Source organism: Spinacia oleracea, chromosome 4, assembly GCF_020520425.1.
Source record: "Spinacia oleracea cultivar Varoflay chromosome 4, BTI_SOV_V1, whole genome shotgun sequence".
In the NCBI taxonomy this organism is placed as follows: Eukaryota; Viridiplantae; Streptophyta; class Magnoliopsida; order Caryophyllales; family Amaranthaceae; genus Spinacia; species Spinacia oleracea.
In genome coordinates, this window is record NC_079490.1 from 49,050,289 (window position 1) to 49,062,657 (window position 12,369).

The 12,369-nt window shown below is 40.5% G+C and overlaps 1 protein-coding gene across 3 annotated transcripts; it reads right to left on the reverse strand.

Moving 5' to 3' along the window:
• Positions 1–4,790: 4,790 nt before the first annotated feature.
• LOC110774890 (uncharacterized) lies at positions 4,791–7,691 on the reverse strand. Of its 3 annotated transcripts, none has more exons than XM_021979483.2 (3): positions 7,571–7,691; positions 6,416–6,777; positions 4,791–6,141 (listed from the first exon to the last, which is right to left on the reverse strand). In XM_021979483.2, exons 2-3 carry the CDS (start codon positions 6,769–6,771, stop codon positions 6,018–6,020), a joined length of 480 nt encoding a protein of 159 aa, XP_021835175.1. In that variant the 5' UTR covers positions 6,772–6,777; positions 7,571–7,691; the 3' UTR covers positions 4,791–6,017. The 3 variants fall into 3 exon arrangements, with proteins under 3 accessions (XP_021835175.1, XP_021835176.2, XP_056683394.1); XM_021979484.2 differs by lacking the exon at positions 7,571–7,691 and adding an exon at positions 7,066–7,192 and having other exon boundaries at positions 4,791–5,101; XM_056827416.1 differs by lacking the exon at positions 7,571–7,691 and adding an exon at positions 7,066–7,192.
• Positions 7,692–12,369: the final 4,678 nt, after the last annotated feature.

A 12,369-nucleotide genomic window follows, 5' to 3' on the forward strand; every position in this document is an offset into this window, starting at 1 on the left:
TGGCCAGGCCCAATTACACTTTATAGCTTTGATTTTGAAAACATCTGTAGCTACTCCCAATGACAAAGTGAGGGAGTTTTTACGCACCTTTAGATCCTTCCAATGACAAAGTGAGGAAGTTTCTATACCATCAGTTGACAAATCCCAATGACACGTGAGGGATATGTCGACACTTCAAGTGATGACCCTTAAGTCAAATGTTATCACTCGGGGGCTCGTGAGACCCTCGCAAAACAGGTCACATGCACCATGGCTTGTGTGACGCACTCCGTCTAATACTTTGACCATCGTCTTACTCCAAGACTCAGTCAAAGTGGGGGCTAACTGTAGACACCTACTTTTGTCCCCATTCCCGAAAGGGAAAGGTTCGATGATGAAAGCATAAATCTCCACTTGACAACGCATCTCCTATAAAATAAACGAATCTCAATTCCCCTTTTCATTTCACCCGAAACCTGCTATTTATGGAAACCTGCTAAAAATAGTAACTGCCGTAAAAGGTAGCTTCTAAAAGTGGAAAATCATAAAGGATAGAAACCTGTCAGAATTAGGTGTTGCATTCCAACATAAATCCTAAATGAGATAGAAAACTGCGAGAATCCTATTCCTAATATGATTCGGAAATAAGAGTTACGTATTAATTAAAATCGTAACGAGCCTAGAGTTCGTAACGGGCCCAGACGCATTCCGTCATAAAATTCATACGCACTAAAAGACTCGATTAAGTCTCAAACTCTACGGATTTTAGGAATCCGAATCTGACTAAAGAAAACAGCCCAGACCCTATTTTCAACGCCTGGCTCTGGGCGCCGAAATCTTCGGCGCCCAGGCCTGGGCGCTGAAAATACCTGGGTACGTGTTTTTTCCTAATTCTTTGTGGATTAGAACTCTGCAATTCTATCTTTCCACGAACTCTTCCCTATAAATAGACCCCTAAATTCGACGTGAAGGGAACACACAACAACACACAATTATATTCTGAGTATTGACTCCAACCCTTAGCCTAAGCCTCACGCTGCGAAATTGTTCACGCGTTCTGTCGCAATCGATCCATAAATCGAACAGAACGTATCCTGTCCCATAATTGAGATTCGTTAAATAAAAAGGAGAAATAGCAAAGTCAAAGTGGTTAGTTTTCTGAGAACCGTGACGCACCTCTCAAGGGTGCGTCGTAATGTGTCCCTTTTCGATGATTTAACTGCTTTCCTCGCCCTTTTTATGAACTGTTAAACTAACTAAATCTGATTGTTCTATCACGCCTAACAAATATAATATTTTTGGGAAATCGGATTATCATGCTAGGTCCCTTAATGCTATTTAAATCAGATAATCACGATGAAATTAGTATTATATGTTGCATATTGCTAAAATCAACTCAGATTAGTTTAATAGTTAACGCATGTCCCTTCAATTATTTATGCTGAGCTAGTAAGGATATCCTGCCTCTGGAGTTATCGACGAGCGAAGTACTCCTCTCGGTAGTTACAGTCCCCCGAACCCTCAATCTCTACCTTGCGGGTGTATGTTGAGAGATCCCCACACCAGGGATCACAAGGGAACCTACGGCCGTCGTGGTCAAACATAATTGCACTCCCTTTATGTCACGATAACCGGGTTTTGTCAGTTTTTCTCATTGTCGTTAAAAACTGAATGGTGACTCCTATATTACTAGTCAATTGGGTGTAAACTCACAGGAAATCCAATTACACTTGATTGAATAAAAAGAATCGTCACACCCACGAGGGACGAGGTCACGCATTAGCCTCGTGCTTTTTCGACCCCCTCACAGATACGAGCAATCATCAACCTCCAGTCCCTGCGAAACCAGAAAGATGTACAAAAATTAGCAGGACGAGTAGCCGCCCTAAATCGTTTCATCTCGAGGTCGTCAGACAAGTGTAAGCTGTTTTACGACATCCTCTGGAAAAACGAGAAATTCAGCTGGACCGATCAACATGAAGCCGCACTACAACAACTCAAACAATACTTGTCGGAACCCCCGCTCCTGTCAAAACCAAAGGAAAAAGAGGACTTACAGTTATACCTTGCGGTTACGGAGTCAACCATCAGTGCAGTATCACCTGGTAAGAGAGGAAGACGACAAGCAACTGCCAATCTATTACGTCAGTAAGTCTTTACTTAGCGCCGAAACAAGGTACTCACATCTCGAGAAACTCGTACTTGCATTAATTGTGGCATCCACTAAATTACGTCCTTATTTTGAATGCCATCCTGTAATTTTGGAACTAACTATCCCATGAAGTCGATCATGAGGAAACCCGAGTTTTCTGGCAGGATGTCCAAATGGGCCATACATCTAGGGTGCTACAACATCGGGTACGAACCTCGCACAACCATCAAATCGCAAGCTCTGGCAGATTTTGTGGCTGACTTCAGCCCAAATATCCAACACAAAGTCGACAGAGAAGTCAACATATTGTCAGATACCAGGACTTCGTTGGCATGGACCCTATACACCGACGGCTCCTCCAACATACAGGGACATGATTAGGAATTGTGCTAAAGTCGCCACAAGGGGACATAATAGTACAGTCTGTCTGTTACGAGTTCAAGGCTACCAACAAAGAGGCGGAATATGAAACTTTTATCCTAGGATTATCATTTGCACACGACATGCACATTCTTCGACTTGAGGTACGCTGTGATTCATTATTAATTATCAGTCAAATTAACGGTTTATATGCAACAAAGGACTCTAAGATGCAAGCCTACCATGAGGTAGCCAAAAAGCTCGTCAGCAAATTCGACTCGTGTGTCCTACAACAGATCCCAAGAGACCAAAATACCCAAGTCGGCGCATTAGAAAATTTGGGCTCAAACATCAAACCCACCAAACTCACCACAATCCCCGTAGTCCATCTTATGTACCCAGCCATCACAAAAGAAACCCTACCCATCAACGAGCAAACCCCACCAATTCAAAATCATATTCCTACATCATGGCGTGACCCATACATACATTGGCTCAAATACCACACCATCCCACCTGAAGGTAGCCATGACAAGTCCTTCCGTATGAGAGTCTCTAGATTCATCCTGATTCATGGGATCCTATTCAGAAAATCAGTCGCAGGACCATACCTAAGGTGTCTGGACCATGACGAGATCGAGTCGACGCTAAGGAACATCCATGACGGAGAGTGCAAAAACCACTCTGGAGGGCGAAGCCTAGCCCACAAAACTTTAACCATGGGGTATTTCTGGCCAACTATGAAGAAAGATGCAATTGCCTTCTCCAAAAAATATGATTCATGTCAACGTTTCGCATCTATCTCTCACCAACCTTGTGAACTGCTTCACCCCATTTTATCCCCCTGTCCCTTCATGAAGTGGGGAATGGATATAGTGGGTCCCTTGCCACAATCCTTGGGACAACGTGTCTTCATGTTGGCAATGACCGACTATTTTTCTAAATGGATCAAAGCAGAGGTGTTCAAACGAGTATGAGACACGGAGGTCATATCATTTATCAAACGGAACGTCCTCAGCCGGTTCGGAATTCCATCCGAGATCGTCTGTGACAACGGCTCTCAGTTCATCAGCAACAAGACGAGGGAGTTCTGTGCCAGATATAACATCACCCTACATACTTCAACCACAAGATACCCTCAGGCCAACGGCCAAGCCGAATCAAGCAACAAAATCATCATCAACAACCTCAAGAAACGTCTCGATGACGCAAAAGGAAGATGGTTAGACGAACTACCCATGATTTATGGGCTGACAGAACAACACCCAAGACATCAACCAACCATACTCCATTCTCCTTAGTATTCGGGTGTGAGGCTGTGATTCCCCCCGAAGTTGAGCTCCCTACAGCAAGGAGCAGTTTCATGGCGCCAGGAATGAATGACTTAGTGTTGTTATACGACATCGACACGGTCGACGAACTCAAGGAAGCAACTTTAGTTAGAATGACGTCTTACCAACAGGCCGTTGCAAACAGTTACAACAAGAATGTTCGAGCCCGGGTTTTCCAACTGGGAGATTGGGTTATGCGGAAAGTCTTTCCCAACAAGAAAGATCCTCGACACGGAAAGCTAGCCCCGACTTGTGAAGGGCCCTACCAGATTGTAAGACGAACAAGTCATGGCGCGTACGAGTTAGTTGATAGAGATGGAAGACCTATACCAAGAAGTTGGAACGCGACACACTTGAAGCTATATCATTTCTGAAATCTTGAAGTTCATTCTTTATGTCTCTTCCTGATTTACACCAAAGTGTAAAAGTAGGGGATACTCTTGACGACATGAAGACATCCTCATGACAAGGGACAACACGACCCCATCACAGAACGGAACACATGCCAAACAATGCAATAATGACGACGATATGAAATAAGCTAAGTTACCTATCCTCCTTTTTTCTTTTTTTCTTTTCTACGTTTTTTCCTCATTGCCATTACTGACTTAGGCATCGGAGGGCCGTTGGCGCAACCCTAACGCCATCACCTCGTTTTGCAGAATACATCTTTGTAATGCATACAACATGACGCCAACACTTGCGCATTTCGCTGGCACGAGCAAAATAAATTCAAACGATACAAGTCAACAACACAGTTTTGACAAGTACTCTCTAAACCTTTGTCTTTTCATTCCTTCTTGTAGAAGTTTCGTTTTATTTCATGTAGCCCTATATTGAATTAAGCATCGGAGGGCCGTTGGTGTACACTCTGCTATGTTGACAGTAAGACGCATACCTGATGACGAGTTCGACAAGGAGGACGCGAGACTACAAGGGACGAATAAAGAACAAAGAATTCACACTGATGAACACAAAACATTACTTTCTATTTCCATAAGAAATTTTCATATGTTACATTTGCAACTACTTGTACGAATTACGAATTACATAATACATCTTACATTCTTACATTTTACAAATTACTAAGTAGGCCATACAAAACGCCTGGGAAACATACTACATCCTACGTTGTACACTACACACATAAAGAAATACAAAATTACGTTTATTTGGTTTACCCTTCTTGCTTTGAAGCCCAACATGTTTTTATGACAGCACCGCCTTTGATAAGTTGAGGACGTCGCCAGATCGAAGCAAGGTACGAATGCCAGGTTTCCTGCAAACAAACACACAAAAAACCAAACATCCCACAAACAAAGCAAACCATACAAACCAAACACAAAGCTAATAAATCAAGAAGTTCACAATATTTACAATACTTGTCCCCATGAACAAGCCAACACAAAAGACTGCTGCCCTGAGGGCGAAACACAACCAAAATACTTTCTGACCACACTTGGGCCAATCAAAAAAACCATTGTTTAAAGTCACCATCTACTGAAAAGTTGGACTCTCGAATAAACTCGGCCTCTAGCTGCTTAGAGACTTCTTCTTGAATTTTGAGGGAAACATTTCGAGGTCTATAGTAACACCAAAATTCGTTACAAGATGGTCAAATTTCGTTATAATAGGTCTATGGTAACGCTCCTTACCTTGTTATATTCGCGGTCGCTACTATATATATGTCTATTGTAACGGTGTATGACCTACTGTAACACTCTAATTGATCTATTGTAACGCTACCTACTATCAAAAGAGTCTGTTACATTTGGTTCAGTCTCTGTTACAATAGTGTTCAATAGTAACATGGCTTTCTTCTGATTCTAATGTAACATTAACAAACTTTTGACTAAATATGTAACGCTTCTGGTATTCATTTTCTGAAAATACCAATTATAACGCTATTAATATATATATATATATATATATATATATATATATATATATATATATATTTATATTGGTAAATAAATTTTATACAATAATTGTCGTATATCACCTATTTTGGAATTAAATGTACAAAACTATAAGACATATATATAATCAACATCCAAAATATTGATGTATTTCAAACTAATATCAAGTAGCTTACATGAGTTTGCATCCGCAAGTTTCTAAAACGTCATAAAGTACCATATACTACCAAAAGGTAAGAAATATTTAACCAAATGCATATTTCAAAATATTACATACTAGTAAATAGTAAAAGTACGTGAAATTCCACCGCATATTTCAGTCTTCAATGCATTATGTTGTACTATGGGTCTTATCGGCACAGGGGAAAGACATTGGTTGCCTTTCTTCAATTCTTCAATTCTTCAATAATTATAGGCAAAACAAGGGGGAGATCATCAACCGATTTGTGTTATCATGTAGGGTCTAATAATTAGCTACAGGTGACCAATTTATAAATCAAGATGTTTACTCATTACTTTCCGGATTAGGAATAAACAACGTGTTCCTATAGACTTTTCATACTTGGAAAATACCCATCACAATAACATCACAAATGGAAAATATAGCTTCTAAGGATATGAGTAGAAGAGAGATAAAAAAAGATAGGAAACAGAGAAGTGGGAGTGAGAGGTACCTGATGTTCTGAAGTAGTTTTAGAAGAAACTCTTCCATCTTTCTCACCATTTTGACCGGGGTTACTCCAAAATCAGGAATGACAAGACTAATATCGGGATTAGCCGCCTTAATTTGAGAAAGTACAAGAGATGCAACATCTTGTGCAACTTCCCTAGTCAAATTCACTTTCACGTTGTATAATAAATCTTCAGGAAGGGTATAACTTGACTTCTTTCCTGTTCTTTGCATCTTAGACTTGGTCATGCTTGATCCATGATGGCGTAAATGTCCTTTGTGCTTATCCTTACCCATCACTTCATCATAAGGATCTTTAGATGATTCCCCGCCTTGTTGTTCAGATTGTAACATCACCATCTTCTCCTATTTATGAGCCATTATTATGAAATAAATACAACTATATCAAAAACAATAATATCAACAACAAAAGAACAATAACAAGTAGAAATTTGAAAGTAACTTGTTCAAAACATTACGTAACTTATTCAAAACATTACCAATCATTCAAACTAGATAAAATTATAATCATTCTTACTAATTTATCCCTCATTGTTGGAGTATGCACTAATAACACAGTAACATTGTAAGGAAAACAAGGTACCGCCTATATTTTTCCTTATAAAGTTATAAGTGAAAGCAGAAACAAATGACCTGGTCCCAAAACAGCTGCTTAATGGCTAGACTGGCTACAGCCTGCTTGTGATGCATTGCATGCAAGAAGTCACGTGGTTGGAACCTCTAAATCAAACCACAAATCGCCTCTATAAAAGGATCCTCCTTCACCGTTATTATCAAACACATACACCATATATATATTACCCCAACCAAGCTAAGCAACCATTATGTAGGACCATTCCATAGTTTGATAGTAGAACATGTCCAATAATTTAACAAAATGGACAAGCTCATATACAAATTCGATAAACAATTTAGAGCTAGGTTCAATTCGCGAGAAACCTCTCTTTTACATAACTATTCTTTTACTCCGACACATATACAGAAGTATAAGTTTTGTTTTTGATATCTTTCCTTTTTTTTATATGCTTCTTTTTTTATATATAATTTTGTATAAGTAGTACTAAGCTTTATATGTTTATGAAATAAATAGTTTATTTTAACTTAGTGTTCAAAAAAAATAATGAACATGTATAGTGACCTGAAAAATAAGTTGAGGTTGTTTCTCCTATTGTTGCAGAGCTTGTTTCAGATGTATTTTCTGTCGTTGTAGAGCTTGTTTCAGTAGTACGTTACTTGCTGGAACTCCATTGTTGTTTCCGGAGCAGGAGTGACAAATCGCAAAGAATTAGCACCACAATGAGGAGGTTTAGGAGTATGAAATCAATTAAGTTCATTAAATCGATTAGTTGAAGCAAATTGATTAGGGTTATCAAATCGCGCAGGAGGTTGAAATCGAGGAGGAGGATGAAGTTGGCGAGGAGTTTCATATGGCTGAGGAGCTGCAAATCGCGGTTGAAATATCGGAGGTTGTTGAAATCGAGGAGGAGGTTGAAGGTGGCGAGGTGTTTCATATGGCTGAGGAGCTGCAAATCGCGGTTGAAATATCGGAGGTTGTTGAAATCGAGGAGGAGGTTGAAGGTGGCGAGGTGTTTCATATGGCCGAGGAGGTTGAAATTGCGGTTGAAATCTCGGTGGTGGTTGAAATTGTGGCGGAGGTTGAAATCTCTGAGTTGCTTGAAATTGTGGAGGAGGAAAAACTTCCTTATCGCCGCCGTCCTCCATGCCGGCTTTGAATTTTACCGGCGGCGATAGTGGCGGAACAAAGGTGGAAGAATTTCGCTGAAATTAGGTTTTAGGGGTTGAGAGCAATTCAAGTTGTCGAAGAAGGAAGAAGAGATGAAATGAGTGGAAGGAGAGAGAAAAAAAATCCTTGTATGCAGCGCGTGTTAGGTTATGATACATATAACTGAATATAAATCATGCGGAAAAACCATTAAAGCCAGGAATCCAAATTAATTGCCACATAACAATTAGCATAATTAGGATGCATGCATACTCTTTGTAGCGTGCCCTCCCTTGCTGCGCCCGAACCGAACAAGAACAAGTTTTTAGGATTCCAAGTGTCGTCCCTCCGTAGAAAGTCCACAGCACGTCCGGATCCGCCTTAAATTTGACTAACTAGAATCGCCCTCAAGGTACTATAATTTTCGGCTAATGTGAGGCAAATAAGTGACTGAATTTTTTGCTTAAAAATTCTCTCTTTTTGAATACTTGAAACTCGTTATAAATTGTGAGCATTAATCACCTATTTATAGGGTATGGAAAAGGTATTGGAATCCTACTAGGAAACGAATTAATTAACTAGAATCTAATTAAAACTCTATTAATTAATTTATCCATTAGGAATAGGAATTTAATCATTAAACGAATCCTACACGATTTAGGTTTCGTACGGAAGCACAAACACTCGCACGAGCATGACCCGCATACGCGCAGGACATGCCCGCGCAAAACCCACGGAGCTACGAAGCCCACGCAAGCTACGAAGCCCACGAAGCTGCCGCAGCCTAAGCGCGCGCTGGGCCTGCCTTGCGGTGGGCCTGGCGTAGCCTTGGGCTTTTTGTGTGGCGCGCCATGCTTGCTGGAGGTGGGCCTGGCTTCGCGCTGGGCCTTCGTCCTGCAAGCTCGTCCAATGCTAATTCGTACGACGCGCTTCCGATTAATTTCCCGATTCTGGAATTCATTTCCGATACGAACAATATTTAACATTTTCGATTCCGGAATTAATTTCCGTTTCGAACGAATATTTAATATTTCCGTTTCCGGATTTATTTTCCGATTCCGATAATATTTCCGATTCCGACAGTATTTCCGATTCCGACAAAATTTCAGATTCCGGCAATATTTCCATTTCCGATAATATTTTCCGATACGTACCATGTTTCCGTTTCCAGCAACATCTACGACTTGAATAATATTTATATTTCCGATACGATCCATATTTCCGTTTCCGGCAATATCATCGTTTCCGGAGTATTCATTTATTTGCTTTTGACGATCTCAGCTCCCACTGAAACCAAGATCCGTCAATTCCGAATATCTTTGTAGCGTGCCCTCCCTAGCTGCGCCCGAATCGAACAAGAACAAGTCTTTAGGACTCCAAGTGTCGTCCCTCCGTAGATAGTCCACAGCACGTCCGGATCCGCCTTAAGATTGACCAACTAGAATCGCCCTTAAGGTACTATAAATTTCGGCTAAATAGGGCAAGTGTTTGTGGCTGATTTTTGCTTGAAAATCTTACCTTTGAATACTTCAATTCTCGATGTACATATGTGACCCTATGCACCTATTTATAGAGTTTATGGAAAGGAATTATAATCCTATTAGAATACAAATCTATTTAATTATAATCCTACTAGGACTCTAATTAAACAAACTTTATCTATTAGGATTAGATTTAATCATATTACGAATCCCGGTAGCCTTAGGATTCCGAGTAACACACACGAGTGGCGCACAAGCACCGCACGCCCGCACGCAAGCCTTGCGGCCCACAGTGCAAGGCCCACTCGTCGTAGCCTTATCCGTGCGCGCGCCCATGCTTCGGCTGGGCCTGGCTTTTGCGCTTGGCCTGGTCGTTTCTTGGCGTGTGGTTGTTGCGCTTGGCTTGCTGGGCGATGGCCCGGCTTCGTGCTGGGCCTTCGTCTGGCAGTCCTCGTCCGATGCTAATTCGTACGATACGCTTCCGATTAAATTCTCGATTCCGGAATTCATTTCCGATACGAACAATATTTAATATTTCCGATTCCGGAATTAATTTCCGTTTCGAACAAATATTTAATATTTCCGTTTCCGGAATTATTTTCCGATTTCGATAATATTTCCGATTCTGACAATATTTCCGTTTCCGGCAATATTTCCGATTCCGGCAATATTTCCATTTCCAATAATATTTTCCGATACGTACCATGTTTCCGTTTCCGGCAACATCTACGACTTGGATAATATTTATATTTCCGATACGATCCATATTTCCGTTTCCGGCAATATCATCGTTTCCGGAGTATTCATTTCTTGCCTGTGACGATCTCAGCTCCCACTGAAACCAAGATCCGTCGATTCCGAATATCCATAAACGGAGTATTTAATTCCATTAAATACTTGATCGTTTACGTACTATTTGTGTGACCTTACGAGTTCAGTCAAGAGTAAGCTGTGGATTAATATAATTAATTCCACTTGAACTGAAGCGGCCTCTAGCTAGGCATTCAGCTCACTTAATCTCACTGAATTATTAACTTGTTAATTAATACTGAACCGCATTTATTAGACTTAACATTAAATGCATACTTGGACCAAGGGCATTATTTCCTTCAGTTTCCCACTTGTCCTTAGGGACAAGTGTGCATTTCCTAATTCCTTTGTCGCTCGATGCTTGCTCTTGAACATAAGGTAAGAGTTGTCATCCTTATTACGTCCAGAGGTGTTTCTCGGTTTCAGAGTTCAACTGATCAAATAAACAGATAATCATACCCTATGATTCATCTGAGCACGGCCATGCATTTTACAGTTTCTAGCTCTCCGAGTGGCCTTGTACAACTTTTAAGCATCTCATCCCGATTTATGGGAGGACAATCCCAATCTTGCGATCTTGAGATTAGACTTCGTTTGATAGGTGATTACCTGAGCGTTGCCTTTATAGCCTCCTTTTACGGTGCGACGGTTGGTCAACGTCAAAGTAACCAGTTCTCAAACAAGTAATCTCAAATCACTCAGGTATTGAGGATTTAGTGTGTAATAATTTTAATGAAATTTACTTATGACAGATTTTCATCTCTTATAGTAAAGTTTCATAGGTCTGTCCGATACTAGTCTTCCCAAAGTAAGTATCTATGCAAATGATTGCGACATTTCCATGTCCACATAGTTCAAGAAACAGAACTACTAGTCATCTTGCATTCTAGTCGTCTAACGTTTTCTATGCGTCCATCTTTATAGAAAACTCCGACCAGGGACCATTTTCAACTTTTGACATTCAAGTTCACTTGATAGACATTTCTTAGTCACAGGACTGGTCCTGAAAGTCTATCTTGAATATATCGTCAATTTGAAGGGACTCATCATTTAATAAACCACAAATTAAATGGAAAAATGAATTCTATTCATTTATTGTGAATGATTACCAATAATTTTTTACAAAGTATTAAACTCTAAAACTTTAAAACATTAAAGACGGACATCAAAGCCATTCTCCAATATGCTTGATTCCCATAGCTGCAGTGTGCGAGTTGTGCTTCGCCTGCAGCAGAGGTTTAGTCAATGGATCTGATATGTTATCATCAGTTCCAATCTTGCTTATCTCGACTTCTTTTCTTTCAACGTACTCTCGTAGAAGGTGAAATCTACGAAGTACATGCTTGACTCTTTGATGGTGTCTAGGCTCCTTTGCCTGTGCAATAGCTCCATTATTATCACAATATAGGGCTATTGGTCCTTTAATGGAGGGGACTACACCAAGTTCACCTATGAACTTCCTTTGCTGCTTCATGTGCAGCAATGTACTCCGCTTCAGTTGTAGAATCCGCAATGGTGCTTTGCTTAGCACTTTTCCAGCTTACTGCACCTCCGTTGAGGCAGAAGACAAACCCAGGCTGTGATCTGAAATCATCTTTGTCGGTTTGGAAACTTGCGTCCGTATAGCCTTTAACAATTAATTCATCATCTCCACCATAGACCAGGAAATCATCTTTGTGCCTTTTTAGGTACTTCAGAATGTTCTTGGCAGCAGTCCAATGCGCCTCTCCTGGGTCTGACTGGTATCTGCTCGTAGCACTGAGTGCATACGCAACATCCGGGCATGTACATATCATAGCATACATTATTGAACAAATCAATAATGCATATGGAATCCCACTCATTCGTCTACGCTCATCTAGTGTTTTTGGGCACTGAGTCTTGCTTAGAGTCATTCCATGAGACATGGGTAGGTAGCCTCGC